At 42.2% G+C, this 22,554-nt stretch overlaps 1 protein-coding gene across 1 annotated transcript; it reads right to left on the bottom strand.

The window, feature by feature from the left end:
- Positions 1–9,738: 9,738 nt before the first annotated feature.
- Positions 9,739–11,465, bottom strand: LOC133445638 (S-antigen protein-like). The gene is made up of 4 exons (XM_061722961.1): positions 11,433–11,465; positions 11,125–11,371; positions 10,783–11,077; positions 9,739–10,636 (listed from the first exon to the last, which is right to left on the bottom strand). The coding sequence occupies exons 1-4, from the start codon at positions 11,463–11,465 to the stop codon at positions 9,739–9,741; spliced, it is 1,473 nt and encodes a 490-aa protein (XP_061578945.1).
- Positions 11,466–22,554: the final 11,089 nt, after the last annotated feature.

Below are 22,554 nucleotides of genomic sequence, written 5' to 3'. Positions count from 1 at the left end.
TTCTCAAAGCAGCTCATGTGGTGAAGGCTGACTTCGTCCCAAGGACAGTCAAGAGGGGTTTGTGGTCCGTAATGAACGTTAACTTTCTCCCATAGAAATTATTAGGGCCCGAGCACTGACAGTGCGAAGGCCCTATTGTATCTGTAGGAATTGTTATTTTCCTTCTGACGAAAGGAGGGCCTTTTTTCCCCCCTAAACGTGCCCCAAAAGTCACCAAATGTTGGACGCAAGCCAGGCCTGGCGAAACATTTGATGTTTAATGGTTTGCATTAATGGGCACGAAAATCGGTGCACACCTGTATCATGTCGCAACTTAAATAAAAGTCTCTTGGCGCAATGGCCGAAAACTAACAGGAAGTCGGCCATTTTGAATTAATCGTGTAATATTGGTGCAATTTATGCCATTTCTTCGGCCGCTTCTTCGCCCGAACCGTAACGTGCATCCAGGGGTGTTATACATTAAAATGTGCATCTCGATCCTGCGACGACGCGCATTACTTTTCTCAATCAAAAGCGTTACCGTGGCGACGATAGACACCAAAAAACGCGCCGCCCCCCCTTTCCGACGAAATTAGTCAAAAGCGCTACCGTGGCAACGATAGATGCCAAAAAGCGCGCCCCTCTGGTTGGTCCATATTTGATAGTTCCTATTTTCTGCAATAACTTTTGAATGGTTTGACATAAAGACTCGTGGGTGGTGTCATCGGACATGGTTTTGAGTCCTTGAATATAATTGGTGCAAATTAGCCCCGCCTCTTCTTCTGATCGGTCGATATCTGATAGTTCCTCCTTTCTGCCATAACTTTTGAATGTTTTGGTATAGAGAGTCGTGGCTGGTGTCATCTGCTAAATGTCCAGGCCTGAAGAATCTACATGCAAGTCATACAAGCTTCCACTGCAGCACGCCTGAACGTGCACAAGGGTGCGAGGGCCCGTTCATCGCTGCTTGCAGCTTTAATTATTATTATTATTATAACCTTTATTTAACCAGGAAAAAGTCTTGTTGAGATTAAAAATCGATTTTACAAGAGAGTCTTGGCCAAGACAGGCACCAGCACAAACAGAAAGTTGCACAAACAAACAATACCAAAACAGTTAAAAACAAATCAGAAATAAAGATCACAGACAAAATTAGCAGTCGAAGCATCTAGAGCCAGTTGTACTTGCTTCCAAGTCTTTCAGAAGAACCTTAAAAGCATCAAGTGATACCAGATTATTCAATTTTCAGATTTTCAGCAAGTCATTCCAAGCAGAGGGGGCAGCATCGCTGAAAGCCCTGCTAGCTTGTCCAGTGCAGACTCTTGGTACAGTCAGTAAAAATAAGTCCTGCGACCAAAGATTCAGACTCCCAGTGCTTTTTTGAGAGAGATACCTCCCCAAATAAGCTGGAAGCAGGACCAGAATGGCCTTACAAACAAAGACATACCAATGATAAAGTGTACGGGTGGCTAGAGCAGACCATTCGACCCGGGCATACAAAGAACAGTGGTGAGTAAGAGATCTAAAATTAGTGATAAATCTCAGGGAAATACTTGTGAATTAATAGACAGGCCTTCCTTCTCAATCTGAACATATTTGCTCTCTGTCTCAGTTAATGTACGAGATTCTTTAGACTTGTAGTCAAGACCGCATAAACCGAGACCAAGACACTACCAAGACCAGAGAGTATCAAGACCAGGACTAGTTCAGCTTGAGACCAAAACAAACCTGGTAATGTCCTGATCCTGCGTGATTGTAGAACATCATCCTGGTTCAGCTAGTTTCCATATGAGCTTGTTTTCAACTGCAGCACAATAACACAGAGACGTGGATGATGATGTTGAACTCACTATAAATGTTTCCATCCATCAGCTGAGATCAGATATGTGTGGCGACTGCACTACCGCTATTTCTACACTATTGGAGGATTGACTCCAGTGCTTTTAAGGATTTAACACGACTACTAACTAGTCCCAAAGTCCTCTAGCAGAATAACCAGCTCCAACACCCCCCTCCACCTCAGAAAAGGAAGGAATAGTAAATGTTACTGATTTAAATTGGATTTAAACTTAATTTGGAGATGAAACCTGAATTGTAAATATTAAAGATACAATTATCAACTTGAAATTATATTATTTACCATTATAGCAGCCAGATAACACTGAAGAACTGATGACCACAAGATTTTGTCACCTTGGTGTCCAACAGCATCTCAATTATCCGAGACCGAGACAAGACCAAGACCACCAAAAAGTGGTCTGGAGAACTACAAGTCTACAAGGCCATAATGAACCACTAAGCTCCTCTGCAGGAGATGATGCTTGACCCTCACATCGTATTTTTCCAGGCGACTCAACACTTCCTCTAGTTTACACAGATGCTCTCCTCTTGAAGCAGCTGGGATTAAGATGTCGTCGAGGAGGCAGGTTACCTGTCCTACTCCCTGTAGGATTTGATCCATCACTGCCTGGAAGATGGATGGGGTTGTTGAGACTAGAGTTGCCACCTTTCAGAAATAGAAATAAGGGACGCCCCGATTTCAGCAGCGGAGGTGCCAAAAAAAGGGACATCCCCAAAACTTCTAAACTGCATAAAAAATGTATTTATTTTATATGAAAAAACAAAATGCTTTGATATAAAGGTTAAAGTGCCTTAATAGCATTGAACTTGCATGTTTTAAAGTCTGTGGGATTGGGGTACATGTGTGCTGTGTGGTTATTAACATGAGGATGTGTGTGAAAAAGATGTGTATTTTTAACCATTAGTGAGTGAGTTTTTCTATGAAAAATGTTGATTTTAATAATAAAACATTTTATTTATAAGGCGCCTTTCTTGGCACTGAAGGTCGCCGTACAACAATCAATACATAGAAAACACAATTTAAAACAAAGAAAACAGCAGATTTTTCAGCAGAATATAAAAGACAGGCGTTATAATTCTAATGTCTGTCTGGATAAGTAAGTTTTGATCACATATTTGTCTTTTAAGTGAACTGAAAGAAGCTTTTATTTAAAGAAAAAAAGATTTTATTATGTAAAGCACTTTGCGTTACTATTGTATGAAAAGTGCTATATAAATAAAGTTTGATTTGATTTGATCTCCCGTAGAGCCCATGTGTCCGTTAGTGCTTGTCATCCACAGATCGTGTTACTTGATTTCCGCTTGCCATCTCTCTTTTTACTTTGGTTGTACACTCGATTAACTGTTTTATTTTCCCAGAGAATTCCTTCAGTCCACTCACAAACCCGTCACGGAGGGCATCATCCAAGCCAGCACCAAAATCACAGTTGGTACACAGCTGTTGCAGAGCTGCTATGAAGTCACTCACTCATTCACTCTCTTGTTGATTCCTCTGAAATTAAACCTGTCCCCGATAACAAATGGCTGAGGCTTGTAATGATTGCTGACTGCTTTGGGGAATTGGGCATAACTTTTTGTACTTGGCTTATGTGGCAGGAGTAAAATTTTCAAAAGCTTGTCAATAATCGACAGGAAAACACCAATTTCCTTTTCATTTGCCACAGTTTCCACTTTTCCAGTCTCAGGTCCCAGGTTTTTACAGTAATTTTCATCTTTTAGCATCCCATCCTTGTTGCCAGACTGTATTCAGTTTACTCAGTTCATTCATCAGTTTACTAAATTATATGTCCTGTCAATAATCCCTGATACAAAAAATAAAACAAGGTCCAAGAACATTAGCTGCTTCAACTATATAGAAACACAGAAGCATTTCCTCTATCCTTGCTTGTTATACACTGCCAACAATTTTTATTGGGGACATTTTTCTTTACAGTTTTTCTTTTTTTGTAATCATCACAGCTCTTGTGGCACCGTGAAAAGCTGAGACTGCACGATTGTCTGCATTAACACAGGATCCTATCATGCTGTGGGCGTGAATTATCGACGCCACGGCCACGGAAAATGAAGAATATGGGGCTGATGACGGAGAAACCGCTGCATCCATTTGAAAGTGCAGATGTTCCTGAGCGCTTTCAAAGACAGCTGGTAAATATGAGTGATGTTACTGGAAATGTGTTTGATTGGTACTAGTGCCAGCTTCACATTCATCCGATTGTGTTATTGAATATTTTTAACTTCACTGGTGTTAATTCCAATCTCAGGTTTATTTCTAATTAGGAAGGCTGCAGTGACGTCATCTCAGTTCATGTAATTTCATTATGAACTTAGACTGAAGGGTCAATCACGATCTGCTCAGGGTATTCAATTTGATTCAATTCAATTTTATTTTATTTATATAGCGTGTATGACAACAGAAGTTGTCTCCAGGATCTTTCCAGAGACCCAGAACATGATCCCCGAGCAATTATTACATAAATATAACCAGTACTGGAGATGAGGGGGGATGGCATCCCCCCCTGAAATAAAAACGGTCAAAATCATCCCCCCTGTAAAACTGCCATCCCTCCTTTCCATCCCTTATGTCATTTCATCAATGAATGTGGTTTTACTGCTATTTCAACATTTAGAGTCATCACCAGAAAAATAACTTATTTGACAATTTTCATCTGTTTCAAGTAAATTTTCACTTGAAATAAGTAGAAAAATCTGCCAGTGGGACAAGATTTGTCTTCTTATTACAAGCAAAAAAATCTTGTTCCACTGGTGAAAATCTACTTGAAACAGGTGGAAATTGTTTTTTCCAGTGATGAGTCTTGTTTTTAAGTGTAATGAGATTTTTTTTTACTAAAATTAGACATTTTAACTAGAAATAAGACAAATATTCTTGTTAAGATTTTGAGTTTTTTCAGTGATCCATGTTACTTATCCTGTGAAGGACAGAGTCATATTGATAAGTTCAGAAAACTGTTTTTTATTGTTGTGTTTTGATGTATTTGATGTAAGCCCAGTGGATATTTAAAGCTTACAGAAGGCTGCATTTAACTGCTGCTATGTCATTCCTGCAGTATTTCTGCAGCTGTTTTGGTCAGTGCTATTATTTTTAATATATTATATTATTTGTAATCAGCACAAATTATCTGTCCCCATATGATAAAATCCACCATCCCCCCTGAATTCTTTTTACAACTCGAGTACTGAACATAACACAAACACTGGAAATGTATATATGGAAGTGTTATTTGGGTAAATGTTTGATCATGTGTCTCATAACAACCACTGCGTACGGTTTACGCGGGTATTTGGCGCCATCTAGTGGCCGTTGCGCAGAAGCGCAGGAAACAGCCGGAAATGGCACATGCGCGTGTCTGGCTGTGGCTCAGTCGGTGTGTAGACTCTAGTAATTTGGTCACTAATTAATTGCTTTGATTAGCTGTAATTGAAGGACCATATCCAGTATCGTGGCAAAGTAAATTAGCAGAAGGTGATGATTAAGATTACAGCCTTTTGTGAGCTGTTTTATTAATGTGTGAAGCTCCAGCTGCGGGGGCCACATTAGCTTTATTTGTTGTTGTTTGAGTTTTTGAGAGTGTTCAGCTTGCGGGTGACTGCTGGGGGCGACCCGGCCGGCAGGATGAAGCACCGTTTGTGCAACGTTTTTGTGTGACCTCTCGATTGGTGTTTGAAGTTAGCCCATGTGTCTAATGGAGCTTGTGAGACAAAGATTGTGCAGCACGCTGCAGGACACAAGGCCCCTCTCCAAACAAAGATAATAGGTGTGTTTGTATCTCTGGCGGTGCTTATGTGTGTCACATGCCTCCTCTCCGTGCCCAAGTCCGGGTGCCAAGAGAGGGGCTTAAACCTGCGTCTGGAGATGGGAGCTGTGAGATCCCAGGGAGCGGATGCTTGGCACCGTGAAATAGGATTTGGGAAGGACCGAAGCAATGAAGCGAGAGGGAGAGAGAGCCACTGCCAAGTCCTCTCTAAGGATTTGGTGCCCCCCTCCTTACCCCTTAAACATTATTCAGTTTGGTCGCTCGCACACACCAATGGAGATATGAGGAGGAGAAAAGAGGGGGCTGCGGATGGAAGGGGAGAGAAAAGAAAAGCAGAGAGGGGAATATAATAAGAGGAACAGTGTTTGGAGCAGAGCAGCCAGACAGAGAGTGACCTGAACATGTGTTCCTCACCGTAACCAACTCCTACAACTCTCTAATCCTGCCAGGGCTTTACCAGGTGCCTCTTGTCGCCCGTGCATGCATGACTTGTGTGTGTCGGTCTCCTTCATGCATGTGGTATAGGTTATACTCTTTAAATGACACGACAGGGATGGGGGAAATAAAGGGGCGTGGCTGCAGTAGAGGTGAGCAGAGGAGGAATCCTGTCAATCACACTGTCAACTCAAAGTGCTGAAAACTAGTGATGTTCGATACCACCGATTTCCTTTCCGATCCGATATTGTGTGAAACTCAGGCTGGTATCGGGGATACCGATTCGATACCGATACGTTGTGCAAATACACCTATGGCGCTTTTCCACCAGTACCTACTCAGCTCGGCTCGCCTGGCCTCGGTTTGCTTCTTTCCCACTAGGGGTCTAACGTGCCGAGTACCGTATTTTCTGGACTATAAGCCGCACCTGCATATAAGTCGCATCCTCTCTATTTTTAAAAAAAATAATAAAAAAAAGATATACAAGCTGCATCCGCTTAAAAAAAAAGATATGCAAGCCGCAGATATTTATGTTGTTAGATTAGATATTTACTACATGTACAGAAGGATTTTGAACTGTAAATCATGTACATGTTTGTACCTAAATAGATCCTTTCCTAACAGTGTCTTTTAACACGGCAGCAACTTTGCTGATTAAAACAGGACAGAACCAAGAGAAAATAACCGCTATTTATTTATTTATTTATCTGTTTGAAATCTGCTTCTACTTCTATCTGCTAAAAAATGTATGTATTGCATGTATTTTGTCTTAGTTTTGATTCTAATTCCGGTTATAGCGCCCCGAGCGGTGGAAGAAAAATCCACAGAATAGCTGCACCTTTGTATAAGCTGCACGGTTCAAAACCTATGAAAAAAGTAGCGTTTTATAGTCCAGAAAATACGGTAGATACTTTTTCTGTAACTACTCTGCAGAGGTTCTAAGCGGCTGAGTCGGGCTGTGATGTCATCACACTACAGGCCACCGATTGGTCGGGGAGTTGGAGTCAGACGTCTGAGTCAGGATGTGACATCAGCGAAAGAGCAACTCTGGCGGCTTCTTGTTTATTTTATTCCAGCAGCAATGAAGCAAAAGTCTGTTTGGTGATCCAACTCTGAGGTGCAGATGTTCATAAACCTGGTGCTGAGGAGAGAATTAAAAAGGGATCTAGACGGCGATAAGGAACGACCAGATCTACCAGGAGCTCTGTCACTTCATAGCTGCTCGCGACTACCAGCTGACTTTTCAGCAGCGCCGAGACGAACAAAAAAAAAAAAAGCATTGCCGCTTGAAACTTCTCTCACTCTCATTTTTTAACTTGATATCGAACACAAGCCACAGACCCAGCAGCACATATATCATCTCCAGGTTCTACATCTTTAGTGTTGTTGTCTTCTCCGTTTAGATACACAATCAAATACGTCACAGCAGCTTCGCTCCAACCTACTTCCGATCTGGATATTGAAAAAGAAACGAGGGCGAGTCGAGTTGGGCTGAGTAGGTACTAGTGTAAAAGCGCCACTAATGTCCCCAAAATCTAAAAAAATTGGTGTATTTTAGATAGTTTAAGAATACAAGACATCAGAGTCACTTATTCAGCTGTTTATTTTAAAGTCAGAATTATACTGAGGTAGTGGCCTCATTCACGACACAGCCGAGCTGTTACAACACCAGGAAAACCAGAGTTGGAAAAAGGTGTTTCCATAAAGTAAAATAATGAAACCACTAAAATAAATAAGAGAATAATAAACAAAAATAAGAAATGAAAATGAAAAAAGTAGTTCCTACCAGCAGCGTGTCATTTAGACAAAATCTGAATTGTTTAGTTACTTTCCATCATATTCCTGCTAATGATATAATGACCACAAATTAGTATCAAAAGTATCGATCTTTTCATTTGAGAATTGATTTTAGAGCAGAAGTATCGATATTTCAGTATGGATCCACACATCACTACTGAAAATGGGCCGATCAGATGTTATTTATCCCCTTATAATGTGGTCAAACACATCTAAACATCTCATGCTGTTTGTGGCTGAGATAGAGGGAGAAGAAAACACTGGGGATGGAGAGATCTCTGAGTTTGAGAGGCAGAGTGAAAGTAAGAGAAGAGATCAGCTACGAACCTGAACACACAGGAATAAGGAAGAAAAAAACAGGAAAGCTTTCAAATCACTTCTTCTACTCTCGCGAGTAATCTCACAAAGTGATCAATTTGGATCGGAGGAAACAGTCGGGTTCACAAATAGACTGCCGTTGTTCGAAAATGGTAAAATCAATATGTAGCAACGAAAATTTCAAGGCAAAAAAAAAGTGGAACCATGAAAATTTGCCCCCATTCTTCCTGCCTTCACCTGTCCTCCCACTTCTGCCTCGCGTTCCTTGCCCCCTCCAACCCCCGTCTGGAGTGATTTCTCCTTTTTCTTTTTCTACCAATTTTCTACAAAAGGACTTGTGCAATTTCGCCATTACTCATATTAATGCCGGAGGCTGCAAACTGCGTCTTGGCTCTGTTCCTCAGGGGTAATTGGAAACTGCAGGTGTGAGAGGGCACATTAGCATATGCAAGCTCCGCACAGCACACCGCTTCAGCCGTAATGGCAGCATGAAAAATACATCTATCACGCTAATGCCGAGGAGATGGATGTGCGCTGCAGTTATACCACTGAGACTAGTCATAAAAGTCTGAAAGCCTGTGGCGTTGCTGAGCCGCTGCACTCTTTCCCTCAAGTGTTTCTACGGTACGTTTGAGCACCTGAGAGGCCGCGAGGGAGGAGATGGGGCTGAGCTTCTCTGGCCTACCGGGCACCAGGTACCAGAGATTTACCAGAGACCGGCTCAGGTTAGACATTCCTGTATTCCTTTATTCAGAAAACATGCAGAATTACAACATAAACAATAATAATAATAGTAATTAAAGCTGCAAGCAGCGATGAGCGGGCCCTCGCACCCTTGTGCACGTTCAGGCTGCAGTGGAAGCTTGTATGACTTGCATGTAGATTCTTCAGGCCTGGACATTTAGCGGATGAAACCACCCACGACTCTCTATATCAAACCAATCAAAAGTTATGGCAGAAAGTAGGAACTATCAAATATCGACCAATCAGAAGAAGAGGCGGGGCTAATTTGCACCAATTATATTCAAGGACTCAAAACCATGTCCGATGACACCACCCACGAGTCTTTATGTCAAACCATTCAAAAGTTATAGCAGAAAGTAGGAACTATCAAATATGGACCAATCAGATGAAGGGGGGGCGCGCTTTTTGGCGTCTATCGTCGCCACAGTAACGCTTTTGATTGAGAAAAGTAATGGGCATCGTCGCAGGATCGAGACGCACATTTTGATGTATAACACAACTGCAGATCCTCATTATCATAGCCTCCCCGCCCACTCAGAATCCCGCATAGATAACGAGGTTTGAGAATGGGATGCTGCAGACATGGCTCAGAGGCTGAATTTCAAATTTATTTAGCAAAAAAATAAAAAGCTTGTTTTTAAGACATTCAAGGCCTGTTTAAAATAGGTATTTGATGCTTCCTCCTGCGTCATCCTGCTTGTTCCCACCTTTGTCATCCTGATTGTTCCCACCTCCGTCATCCTGCTTGTTCCCACCTGCATCATCTTCCTTGTTCCCACCTGCGTCACCCAGCTTGTTCCCACCTGCGTCATCCTGCTTGTTCCCACCTGCGTCACACTGCTTGTTCCCAAGCCTTGCTTGTTCCCACCTGTGTAATTTTGCTTATTCCCACCTGCGTCATCATTCTTGTTCCCACTTGCGTCATCCTTCTTGTTCCTACTTTCATCACTGGCTTGTTCCCTCCTACATAATCCTGCTTGTTCCCACCTCCGTCATCCTGCTTGTTCCCACCTTTGTCATCCTGTTTGTTCTCACCTGCGTCATCCCGCTTGTTCCCACCTGCGTCATCTTCCTGGTTCCCACCTGCGTCATCTTCCTTGTTCCCACCTGCGTCATCATTTGTTGTTACCACCTGCATAATCCTGCTTGTTCCCACCTGCATCATCTTCCTTGTTCCCACCTGCGCCATCATTCTTGTTCCCACCTGCGTCATCCCGCTTGTTCCCACCTGCGTCATCGTGCTTGTTCCCACCTTTGTCATCCTGTTGTTCCCACCTGCATAATCCTGCTTGTTCCCCCCTGCGTCATCGTTCTTGTTCCCACCTGCATAATCCTGCTTGTTCCCACCTGCGTCATCATTCTTGTTCCCACCTCCCTCATCCTGCTTGTTCCCACCTGTGTCACCCAGCTTGTTCCCACCTGCATTATCCTCCTGGTTCCCACCTGCGTCATCCTGCTTGTCCCCACCTAAGTCATTTTCCTTGTTCCCACCTGCGTCATTTTCCTTGTTCCCACCTGCGTCATCCTGCTTGATCACACTTGCGTCATCCCGCTTGTTCCCACCTCCGTCATCCTGCTTGTTCCCACCTGCGTGATCCTGCTTGTCCCCACCTGCGTCATCCTGCTTGTTCCCACCTGCATAATTCTGCTTGTTCCCACCTGCGTCACCTTCCTTGTTCCCTGCTGCGTCATGCTCCTTGTTCCCACTTCCATCACTGGCTTTTTGCCACCTGCATCATCATTCTTGTTCCCACCTGCATCACCCTGATTGTTCTCAAGCCTTGCTTGTTCCCACCTGCGTCATCCTGCTTGTTCCCACTTGCGTCATCATTCTTGTTCCCACCTGCATCATTCTCCTTGTTCCCACTTCAATCACTGGCGTTTTCCCTCCTGCGTCATCCTGCTTGTTCTCAAGCCTTGCTTGTCCCCACCTGCGTCGCCCAGCTTGTTCCCACCTGCGTCATCCTGCTTGTTCCCACCTGCATCACCCTGATTGTTCCCACCTGCGTCGCCCAGCTTGTTCCCACCTGCGTCATCCTGCTTGTTCCCACCTGCGTCATCCTGCTTGTTCCCACCTGCATCACCCTGATTGTTCCCACCTGCGTCGCCCAGCTTGTTCCCACCTCTGTCATTCTGCTTGTTCCCACCTGCGTCACCCTGCTTGTTCCCACCTGCGTCATCATTCTTGTTCCCACTTCCATCACTGGCTTGTTCCCACCTGAGTCATCTTGGTTGTTCCCACCTGCGTCATGCTCCTTCCCACCTGCATCATCTTCCTTGTTCCCACCTGCGTCATCTTCCTTGTTCCCACCTGCGTCGCCCAGCTTGTTCCCACCTGCGTCATCCTGCTTGTTCCCACCTGCATCACCCTGATTGTTCCCACCTGCGTCGCCCAGCTTGTTCCCACCTGCGTCATCCTGCTTGTTCCCACCTCTGTCACCCTGCTTGTTCCCACCTGCGTCACCCTGCTTGTTCCCACCTGCGTCATCATTCTTGTTCCCACTTCCATCACTGGCTTGTTCCCACCTGAGTCATCTTGGTTGTTCCCACCTGCGTCATGCTCCTTCCCACCTGCATCATCTTCCTTGTTCCCACCTGCGTCATCTTCCTTGTTCCCACCTGCGTCATCATTCTTGTTCCCACCTGCGCCATCCTGCTTGTTCCCACCTCTGTCATCCCGCTTGTTCCCACCTGCATTATCTTCCTTGTTCCCACCTGCATCATCATTCTTGTTCCCACCTTGTTCATCCTCATTGTTCCCACCTGTATCCTGTGACTCCACACCATGCTGCCTTTCACTTATCAATGTGTGTAAGAAAGCATATATTTTACGTGTCAGTGTAACTGATTAATCATTGTAGAACACTTTGCCATCGAAAAATAGAAATGTAAAGATGAACAGACCTTTTTTGTTTTGGTTTGAGTTAACTTAATGACCTATTTGGACCCCCGACTAGGTTCCCATGATGGCCCCTCAGCTTGCTAACACTGGCAGTAAATTGAAAAGGCCTTTCTTTGTCCTGGTTTTTTGTGTCTATATGGCAGAGCTGTAACAGCTTGTTAAACAGTGACATCCAGTGACTCCCAGACCCCCTACGGAGCACATCTCCCTGCAGAGTGACCGGCCTGAATTGCCTCACAGAGCACATAAGTGTTGGGAATATTCACAAATGGGTCAAATAGAGACAGTTCAGAGGAAAAATAAAACAAGAAATAAAAGAAAAAGGATGTCTGACCCAGTCCTTCCCTCCATGTGGACAAAAACACCCCAAAAAGTCATTATATGGTTTAAAGTTATTAATTTCGCTGATGGTACGGCACTTCTGAGGTTCTGGTCTGTGACTTTGTTGACAGAAAACTCTCAGAAAGAGGTTTGAAATGTTGTTTTCAAACGTGCCTGTTATTGTGTCAGTGTATGCACACGTGCAATTGTCTGCATGTGCTTTTTTTGCACGAGGTTAGGGTACTCCTGTTAAAGATTATTATGGGATTAAGGGTGTCCTGGTTACCGCAGGGAGATAACCATCACAGTGGCTGTCCTCTGATCTCCGCAGAGACAGGAGCGTCAATCAAACGGGAGACTCTCAGGTAGGAGAGGCAGCACCGCTGCAGGCGACAACACGTGTCTGCGTTTTCTGCGGACGAACCGTTAAACGTTTCGCTCGTGTCTGAAGGTTTTGTGGGAATCGGCCTATCAGGTTGTGGTGGTTTTGGGAGAAGCCGTCTTTCTTTTCTCCAGCAGATGAGTAAATTTAGATTTTATGGAAATAAAATATGGCCCTCAGCTCCTTTTCTTGCCTCCAGATGGTCCCTGTGGAGGGGAGGGTGATTATCTGGCCCATCTGAGCCAGGGAACCTGAGAGCGTTGATGTTGGGTGGGCAGTGCGGTGCCACGCCAAGCCTCCTGTCCCCAGGAGCCTGAACACGATCCCCTTTACCTGCCCAACCCCCCCCACCCCCCCCGTCTCTGGTCGTGACCCCCCCCATCACCTCCTCCTCCTCCTCCCATCATCCCCCTGTCTCCACCCTGGGATAGACTTTCCTCCACCTGACAATCCTTGGCCTGGATAACTGCAATACCTGGACAGGTAAGTTTCCTGAAGGGGGTGTCAGGTGCATGATGGTACTTGAGAAGGCAAGAAGGAAATGTAGGGAGAAATGAGGAGTTTGAACTGCTTAGCAACCGATCAGGAGCAATACAGTGAGCCGGCAGGACGTGGTGGTTGAGAACGTGGCTGAGCAACGTTTTCCAAAGTCCGTTTTAGTAAAAAATGAATCAATAATGAGAGGACCGTGTTGATAAAGTTGCGTCGTTTTGATTTTCAGTCTTCAGTCTTCCTCCCTGTTCTCTGTCTCCGTTCTCATCGTCCTCCTCGCGCTGCCTGCTATCGGGCCAGGTCTTCGGTTTCCCGGCCGAGCATGGTGGGAGTTTATCAGAGCTGCAGGGGTCAGCGGACGGCGCTGTTGGACTGAGCTGCATACTGAGCTTCAGCACCAAGTCTGTGGGACCAGACCGGACCGGACCGGGGCTAACAGACCAAAACAAGATCAAAACTCAACACTATTACAGCAGCTTTCTAAACGTTATCATCATTTGTGTAATGTAAACTAATAAAACGAGACTTCTAATTTAAATGAAACTTAGTTTATTTGATGTAAATCATTTTAAAGATGATTCCACAGGTTTTTTAAGAGACTTTTGTGTTTTAAGGAGCATTATTTCAAAAACGTTCAACACATCAAACCTCCTAAATATATCAGTTTAACTTTAACATATTCCACAATTTTGTGCAATTTGAATAATGACTTTTATAGATTTGACTAATACACATCTGATTTGAGATACAGACGGTTGTTGTAAATGTAAAGATAAGGTGGTGTATATATATATATATGTGTGTTTTTATATATGTATATATATATATATATATATATATATATATATATATATATATATATATATATATAATATATATATGTGTGTGTGTTTGTTTTGCACTTGAATTATTAGTTTTGAAAGTGAATTATTTTTAGATCCCAAAATTAAAGTACCAAATCGATAAATTGATAACATTTTTCTTCTCTCACTAGAATAAGACATGAGGTTGTCTTGTGAATGTAAGGTCAAAATTTATGAACGTAAGAATATATAATAACATCACTACCAGACAGATTCCTACAATAGTCTGCTGCACCTACTTTTACAATATGAATTATAATTGTTTTTTTCTTTAAATCATGTTGAGTTGTGGTGTTTAAAGTGCCAGTCTTGTGTATTTGTCAGCCCTGCAGCGGCTGCTGGGACACGCTGCAGAGCATTCAAGAGAGGGCAGTGTAACCACGCTTGCAGAAGGCGGCTCGCCCTGCTTCTGCACTCCTCATAAACGTTTCTGGGGGTTTTATACGCCTGGCTGCAATGTATTCCAACTTTGCACGTTTGCAAATCAAACCTCTCCAGGAAGAACTTGCATTTTTGTTTCAAACTAATAATCTATTTGTCAGGAGCATAATAAAAACAACAAAAAAAAGCTTTGAAAATGTAAAGTACGACTAATTTCCCGAGCCCCTTCAGTCTTCCTGAGTGAAAGGCTCCGCGGTCAAGCTGCGAGGGAAAAGCTGCACCTTGTAATTGCTGCAACTCCCACTGACCCCTGCGCCGTGGTGTCGGCACGCTCCCTCACAGCGCGCGGGGCCACGGCTGCGTAGTTAGTGCGTTATTGTTTCAGTGATGGCAGAAGGGCCGGCTCCGCCTGGCCCTGGGTGGCATAATTAACGCGGGCTGGAGCAACACCTTTAAATCAGGTGGCTTTGTCGCAGGTGGAGCTGCTGCTGGTCACGCATGTGATTAATGTCCCCGTTTTCTGATTAATTCCTACGTCGCCTGAGAAACCCCCGCGTTTGTGATTAATCATCCTGCAGAGTGAGTAACGTAATACTAGTCTGTTATATTATTATTTTTGTATTTGTATACTTATGTGTGTGCATATGAGAATAGAATAGAATAGAATAGAATAGAATAGAATAGAATAGAATACTTTATTGTCACTATACATGGGTACAGGGTAGGGATGGGCGGTATGGACTAAAAATTGATCACGATAATTTCTGGCATTTATCCCGATAACGATAAAAATGACGATAAAAAAAATACCAATTCAACTCCACCTTTTTAACTATATCTTTCTTTCTTTCTTTCTTTCTTTCTTTCTTTCTTTCTTTCTTTCTTTCTTTCTTTCTTTCTTTCTTTCTTTCTTTCTTTCTTTCTTTCTTTCTTTCTTTCTTTCTTTCTTTCTTTCTTTCTTTCTTTCTTTCTTTCTTTCTTTCTTTCTTTCTTTCTTTCTTTCTTCCTTCCTTCCTTCCTTCCTTCCTTCCTTCCTTCCTTCCCTCACACGTACGTCGTGCATCGATTTAACACAGAACCATAGCCTAAATCAGCTTTAAACAAAAACGTCATCAACGGGAATTTATCGTTTTTACCACGAGATGACAAATTCTTACCGTGGGGAAATTTTTTGACGGTTTATCGTGAACGGTAAAATATCACCCATCCCTAGTACAGTGAGATTAAAAGCAGCATCACCTTTCCAGTGCAAGACAGTGCAAACAGTGTTGAATCAATATACAATATATACAAGAAATATAAAATAATATAATAAAAAAAATATATACAAGCGGGTGGGGGGCATGATGAGGTTAAGGTGCATTTTTAAATAGTAAAATCAAGACCTGAGATCCTATCTACAGATAATTACCCATAATTACAGCATTGAAACTGTTACCATCATGCAGCATCCTTCAGATCCTCACTGATAATAATAATAATAGTAATAATACATTTTATTTATAGGCGCCGTTCAGGACACTCAAGGTCGCCGTACAAAAGGACGATAAAAACAATCAATAAAAACATGAAAATCAATCAAAAACATAACAAAGTACAATACATAAAACAACAGTAAAGTGCAATAGTGAGGTCATTCCAGTCTCATGATAACATCTAACGGCCAGATTAGTGATCTGACACATCCCATGCTCTGTTGAATCTGCTTCCATGTTTTAATTTATCTATTTTATCTATTGTCTCTTTGCTTCTCTTTGCTTTGTTCTGCTCTTTTACTTGTTCTTTCTTTTTCTATACTCATTTTTATGTAGTATTCCATCAACCTGCCCAGGACTACAGGTGGAAAATAGCAAGTTGCTACAACTAGGAATGGGTGATATTTTACCGTTCACGATAATTCCCCACGGTAAGAATTTGTCATCTCGGGGTAAAAACGATAAATTCCCTTTAATGACGTTTTTGTGTAAAGCTGATTTATGTTCTGTGTTAAATCCACGCACAACGTATGTGAAGGAAGGAAGGAAGGAAGGAAGGAAGGAAGGAAGGAAGGAAGGAAGGAAGGAAGGAAGGAAGGAAGGAAGGAAGGAAGGAAGGAAGGAAGGAAGTGAAGGAAGGAAACAAGGAAGGAAGGAAGGAAGGAAGAAAACAAGGAAGGAAGGAAGGAAGGAAGAAAACAAGGAAGGAAGGAAGGAAGGAAGGAAGAAGGAAGGAAGGAAGGAAAGAAAACAAGGAAGGAAGGAAGGAAGGAAGAAAACAAGGAAGGAAGGAAGAAAACAAGGAAGGAAGGAAGGAAGGAAGGAAGGAAGGAAGGAAGGAAGAAAACAAGGAAGGAAGGAAGGAAGGAAGGAAGAAAACAAGGAAGGAAGGAAGGAAGAAAACAAGGAAGGAAGGAAGGAAGGAATGAAGGAAGGAAGAAAAACAAGGAAGGAAGGAAGGAAGGAAGGAAGGAAGAAGAAAACAAGGAAGGAAGGAAGGAAGGAAGGAAGGAAGGAAGGAAGGAAGGAAGGAAGGAAGGAAGGAAGGAAGGAAGAAAACAAGGAAGGAAGGAAGGAAGGAAGAAAACAAGGAAGGAAGGAAGGAAGGAAGGAATGAAGGAAGGAAGGAAGAAAACAAGGAAGGAAGGAAGAAAACAAGGAAGGAAGGAAGGAAGGAAGGAAGGAAGGAAGGAAGAAAACAAGGAAGGAAGGAAGAAAACAAGGAAGGAAGGAAGAAAACAAGGAAGGAAGGAAGAAAACAAGGAGAAGGAAGGAAGGAAGGAAGGAAGGAAGGAAGGAAGGAAGGAAGGAAAGGAAGGAAGGAAGGAAATGAGCCTGAAAGAAAGAAAGAAAGAAAGAAGAAGAAAGAAAGAAAGAAAGAAAGAAAGAAAAGAAAGAAAGAAAGAAAGAAAGAAAAAAGAAAGAAAAGAAAGAAAGAATAGAAAGAAAGAAAGGATAAATTCCCGTTGATGACGTTTTTGAATTGGTATTTTTTTTAACATCATTTTTATCGTTATCGGGATAAATGCCAGAAATTATCGTGATAAATGTTTTAGTCCATACCGCCCATCCCTAGCTACAACCTGGCACAATGCATATTCTCTTGTACAAGATTAATGTCTTATTGTGCACTGTCCCTGTTTTGAAATAAATAGATAAAAAATAAATAAAAAATAGATAAAAAATAAATAAATAAATGAAATAAAATAAAATAATAAAATAAAAATTAAAAACAACAAACAAACTCAGCAGGTCCTAATGACCCAGAATCTGGTTTCATTCAGACGTACAGACACGAGCTCCGGTCCCATGCGTCTAAGCTTCGTGCTGCCCGAGGGCTGGGAAGGGTGATACCCAAGACGCTGCCAACTGCAGCTTCTTCCCATCGTTTCATGGGAAGAAAAAGAAAAAAAAGACATTCAGCTTGGTTATTTTCCTCTGTTGACCTTTTGATGTCTAAGTCAACACCCCCTCCTCCTCGTCTCAGCCTCTCAGGACACACAGATCCGTGACTCCGCCGCTTGACCCGGCTTGGGTTGTGTGACCCCGGCAGCGGGCAGCGCAGACCCAGCACCGATCAGATGGGATCGGCTGGTTGAAAGCCGGGCCGCCTCTGCGCCTCGGCCAACTCCCGGTCACGTTAGCCGGTGCCGCCGGGGCCGGGCCCGGTTACAGGGGCCCAGCTGCAGAGCCCGAACCACTGTCCACCAACACCCGTCTGGGTCGGTCCCCGAACACCTGAACACCTGAACACAGGCCTTTCAGCAATCCCTCCAACACTGATGTGGCTCCAACAGAGGTGTCAAGTAACAAAGTACAAATACTTTGTTACCTTACTTAAGTAGAAATTTTGGTCATCTATACTTCTCTAGAGTATATTATTTCAGACGACTTTTTACTTTTACTCCTTACATTTTCACGCAATTTATCTGTACTTTTTACTCCTTACATTTTAAAAAACAAGCCTCGTTACTTCTATTTCAGTTGGGCCTTTAAAAAAAACTATCCAGTTAAATTGCTCCATCCGGATAGAGTGAATTTGGTTGTGGTTGTTTCAGATGTTCTTGTCCAGTTTTGTTCTTACATCCGATCCCTCAGATTCCTGCAACTAAACTTGGATGTACATTCCAATAAAGGTTAGGATAAATGATACATGCCTCTGAAGTTTGACTTTTTGCACCATTACAATACTTTATAGGCACTAGTCATCATATCTACTCTATATATATCTATATATATCTACTCTATACTCCTGTAGGACTGTTTACATCCACTGTCGTCACTTTGCACTGACACTTTATATTATACCACTACAGTCACTCTGCTGTAGATTTGTATATTTTTTTCTGACATTTGCATAATATATATATTTTTTTTGTGTACATAAGGAGACATGCCCTGTTCATTTTTATTCTACTTCATTCTTGTTCTATTTGAGATTTTCAACGTCTTGCTGCTCAGTTGTCCTGCAATTGCCCCTCAGGGATGAATAAAGTTTTCTGATCTGAATCTGAATCTGAATATCTTCTGCTCTCTGAAACACATGTTAATGCTCAATAGTACACATATATGGTTCTTTAAATATATTTGCATTATACTAAGACGCATTCATTTTCAATGGCTTTTGTCCTTAGTGGCTTTTTTCCCCCTTACAGTACTTTTACTTTTATACTTTAAGTAGTTTTGAAACCGGTACTTTCATACTTTTACTTGAGTAAAAAACTTGAGTTGATACTTCAACTTCTACAGGAGTATTTTTAAACTCTAGTATCTATACTTCTACCTTACTTTTTGACACCTCTGTCGGACACTGATTGTGGCTCCAAGAACAACATCTCCTGCCGGGAGAGGGGGAGGCGTGTGTGGGGGGGGGGTCCGGGGGGGTAACCCGAGCCGGGTCGGGGCAGAGAGGGGAGGGAGAGTGTGGGAGACGAGGGAGGAGCAGCGTTGCCCTCGGTCAAGTGCCTTGTTATCCACAAACAGGCCGCATCCAGTTACACTTTACCTGAGAAGCCCGAGGAGAGGGATTCGGAGGAAAACAATGTGGACCCCCCCCCCCCGTTCTTTGGCTAGTGGCTAATGGCGCTCTCACTCCTGGAAAAACACCCTGATTTTGCAGAGATGAAGGTCAGATTAAGCAGCGTCCTGTTTTTAAAACACGATCACTGCCTTGACTTCTTTTGCAAACTACACTAGCTTCAACCATATCAATACAGGGAATGCGCATGACGTCACAGATGCAACTTCACAGCGGTTTCGCCCACTGAGTGTCAGAAAGACTGAGTGTCAGAAAGACTGAGTGGGCAGCGTAAACTTTCAGTTTGAGCAACTGCGAAAACATCTAAAATGGGAAATGTTGTGCGATCGACTGTACTCATAGATTTAGCAAGAAATCAGAGTTATCGTTTCACAGACTGTCGAAAAATAAGCTTAAGAGAGATAAATGGATCGCTGCAATTCACAGAAACAACTGGGATTCCAGACACCGAAAAGTGATTTGTGGTTCCCATTTTGTATCAGGTAATGTTGGATTTTTGGGGTAGCTAACGTTAAACGGTCAAATCATAAAGTTCGGTGTCCTCATCACTTTAATTTCTACAAACAAATCCTGCCTTGAAGTCGGACCAAGCGTCAAGACTTTTGTATGCCTTCAAGCTTTGCTTCGGTGTATTTCCCCGGCGTAGAAATTAAGTACATATAAATATCAGGAAACTACGGAGCCTGTGAAGGATCATGCAATATATTTTTAATGTTGACAGAATCGAGCGCGCACGTTTTATTAACTCGTTCGCGCGATTTAATAAAATGTGATCACATTTAATTAACTCGTGTGCACGTTCTATTAACTCGTGTGCACGTTTAATTAAATTGTGCGCACGAGTAAATATAACGTGCTCACGAGTTATTAAATCATGAACACGATTTAATCAATCGTACACACGAGTTAATAAAACGTGTGCCACATTTTTTTACTAAATTGTGCGCACGATTTGTGGAGGCTTCCTGGGCCTTGGAGTTGGCCAAAAATAAAATCAATGATGAGACCTAGATCATCATAATTCCGACGGCGGAGATTACTTGCTCTAAGCATTCTTTTTAAAGTGGCTAGACTGATCACTATACCATGTTGTGTGGCTAGAGTTGCCAGCATTTCTTTTTGCGCCATGCCTAACCCATGGTAAATTCTTAGGAGATCCATGTTTAAAGATCTTAATGCCCTTATGGCTGATAAGGGACGCATTACAGCACGATTGAATATAACGTGCGCACGTTTATTAAATTTTGATCAAGGGTAAGTAAATCGTACTCATGACTTTATGATATATTGTGCGCACAATTTTCCAGAATGTGCGCTTTGTTAATCGTACCCACGCTTTAATAAATTGTGCTCACGATGACACATAACGTGCTCTCGATTAACTTTAACGTGGCCACGAAGTTACTTTTTTTTTCTTCACTTGAGCTCTTACAGGCTCCGTAGGAAAAATTCAATTCGTGGCTAAATATTAATGTCCATGGACCACTGGTTCTTGGGGTAGCTGTACGGGTCACTGTCAAGTCCAACTGACGCTAATTTAAGTCAATAATCAGCTGTTATCCCGTCTTCTCCACTAGTTGCGGACATTTTTGCTGATGTTTTGCCACCTCAGTAAATGTCGTGGTCAGTGGGGAAGTGACATCAGTGCAGACCCTCTTATGAACAAAGTAATAATATAGATTTTGTAATATTTGATTTAAGTGTATGTTGAGTAATTTTTCAGTTTAATATCAGTTCGCGAGGTACTTGCTTAATATTAATAATAACTGCAGCTTTCTCATTGGTTACGTATGTATCACATGATGTACGTGTATTGTGGGAACGGAGAGAGCACGTTAGTCTTGACCGTGCTTGCGTGAGAATATTAATTGTCGTATAATCGCACAGTTTTTGTTTTTTATAATTGAAAGGAAGGTTTTTCAGTAAACTTTTGAAGAAGAAGACGGAATGTGACGTTTCATTGAAGTACGTGTCAGCTACATGCTCGGGAACTATAGCTTAGTGTGCTTTACCAGAAATTAGACGGAGCCACACTTCATATCAACACGCTTTCTCACAACCTTCACTTAAACACCAACAAATGTACCACGTATCACCTGCCCTTTTCAACATCTCCTCCCTGGATGGATCAGTACTCCAATTTGTCAATTCCTACAAAAATCTGGGTATCTGACAGTTCACTCCCTTTTGACGTCCACATTAATACACTACTTTCTAAAGTCCGATCTAGAATTGTTTTTTTGTTCTGCAATAAAGCATCTTTCACCCGCTCTGCAAAGCACGTTCTGATTAAAATGACAATATAGTATATAGGTCTGCCTCCAAAACCCTCTCAACAAACTTGTACCACAATAATAATCAGAGGTGTCAAAATTTTTCACATTCATTACTCAGGTAGAAGTATAGATACGAAGTATCAAATCAAGTTTTTTACTCAAGTAAAAGTATAAAAGTACCGGTTTCAAAACTACTTAAAGTATAAAAGTAAAAGTAATGCAAGGGGGAAAAAGCCATTAAGGACAAAAGCCATTGAAAATGAATGTATCTTAGTATAATGCAAATATATTAAAGAACCATATATGTGTACTATTGAGCATTAACATGTGTTTCAGAGAGCAGGAGATATGATGACTAGTTGTCTATAAGTATTGTAATGGTGCAAAAAGTCAAACTTCAGAGGCATGTTATCATTTATCCTAACCTTTATTGGAATGTACATCCATGTTTAGTTGCAGGAATCTGAGGGAACGGATGTAAGAACAAAACTGGACAAGAACATCTGAAACAACCACAACCAAATTCACTCTATCCGGATGGAGCAATTTAACTGGATAGTTTTTTTAAAGGCCGAAATGAAATAGAGTAACGAGGCTGTTTTAAAATGTAAGGAGAAAAAAAGTACAGATAATTGTGTGAAAATGTAAGGAGTAAAAGTAAAAAGTCGTCTGAAAAATAATTACTCCAGTGAAGTATAGATAACCAAAATTTCTACTTAAGTAAGGTAATGAAGTATTTGTACTTTGTTACTTGACACCTCTGCCTGTCAACCTGCCATCACTTCCCTCCCGTAGACTGATCCACTGGTATCGCTTCATCTAAAAAACCATCATATCCTGGCTCACTACTTAATATCAACATCAGTAATCGGAACCTACGTAACCTGGTTTTTCCCAGAATCCCGCACCTCCTTTGGCCATAATTAATTTCAGTTGCTGCTGCTAGTGGTTGGAATCATCTGCAACAAACACTTAAACTTCACACATTCATCCCATTCTCCTCCTTCAAAAATACACT

This window comes from Cololabis saira, chromosome 6 (genome assembly GCF_033807715.1).
Source record: "Cololabis saira isolate AMF1-May2022 chromosome 6, fColSai1.1, whole genome shotgun sequence".
NCBI classification, from domain to species: Eukaryota; Metazoa; Chordata; class Actinopteri; order Beloniformes; family Belonidae; genus Cololabis; species Cololabis saira.
This window is presented reverse-complemented; position numbering and strand designations above follow the sequence as displayed.

What these genes read in the sequence shown, in the direction of transcription:
- LOC133445638 (XM_061722961.1), bottom strand. Translation starts at nt 11,465, where the DNA reads ATGACGCAGGTGGGAACAACCAAGATGACTCAG. An exon ending in GAACAACCAAGATGACTCAG is followed by an intron (nt 11,372 to 11,432) that starts GTGGGAACAAGC and finishes GGGAACAAGCAG; the next exon opens with GGTGACGCAGGTGGGAACAA. An exon ending in GAACAACCAAGATGACTCAG is followed by an intron (nt 11,078 to 11,124) that starts GTGGGAACAAGC and finishes ATGATGACGCAG; the next exon opens with GTGGGAACAAGCAGGGTGAC.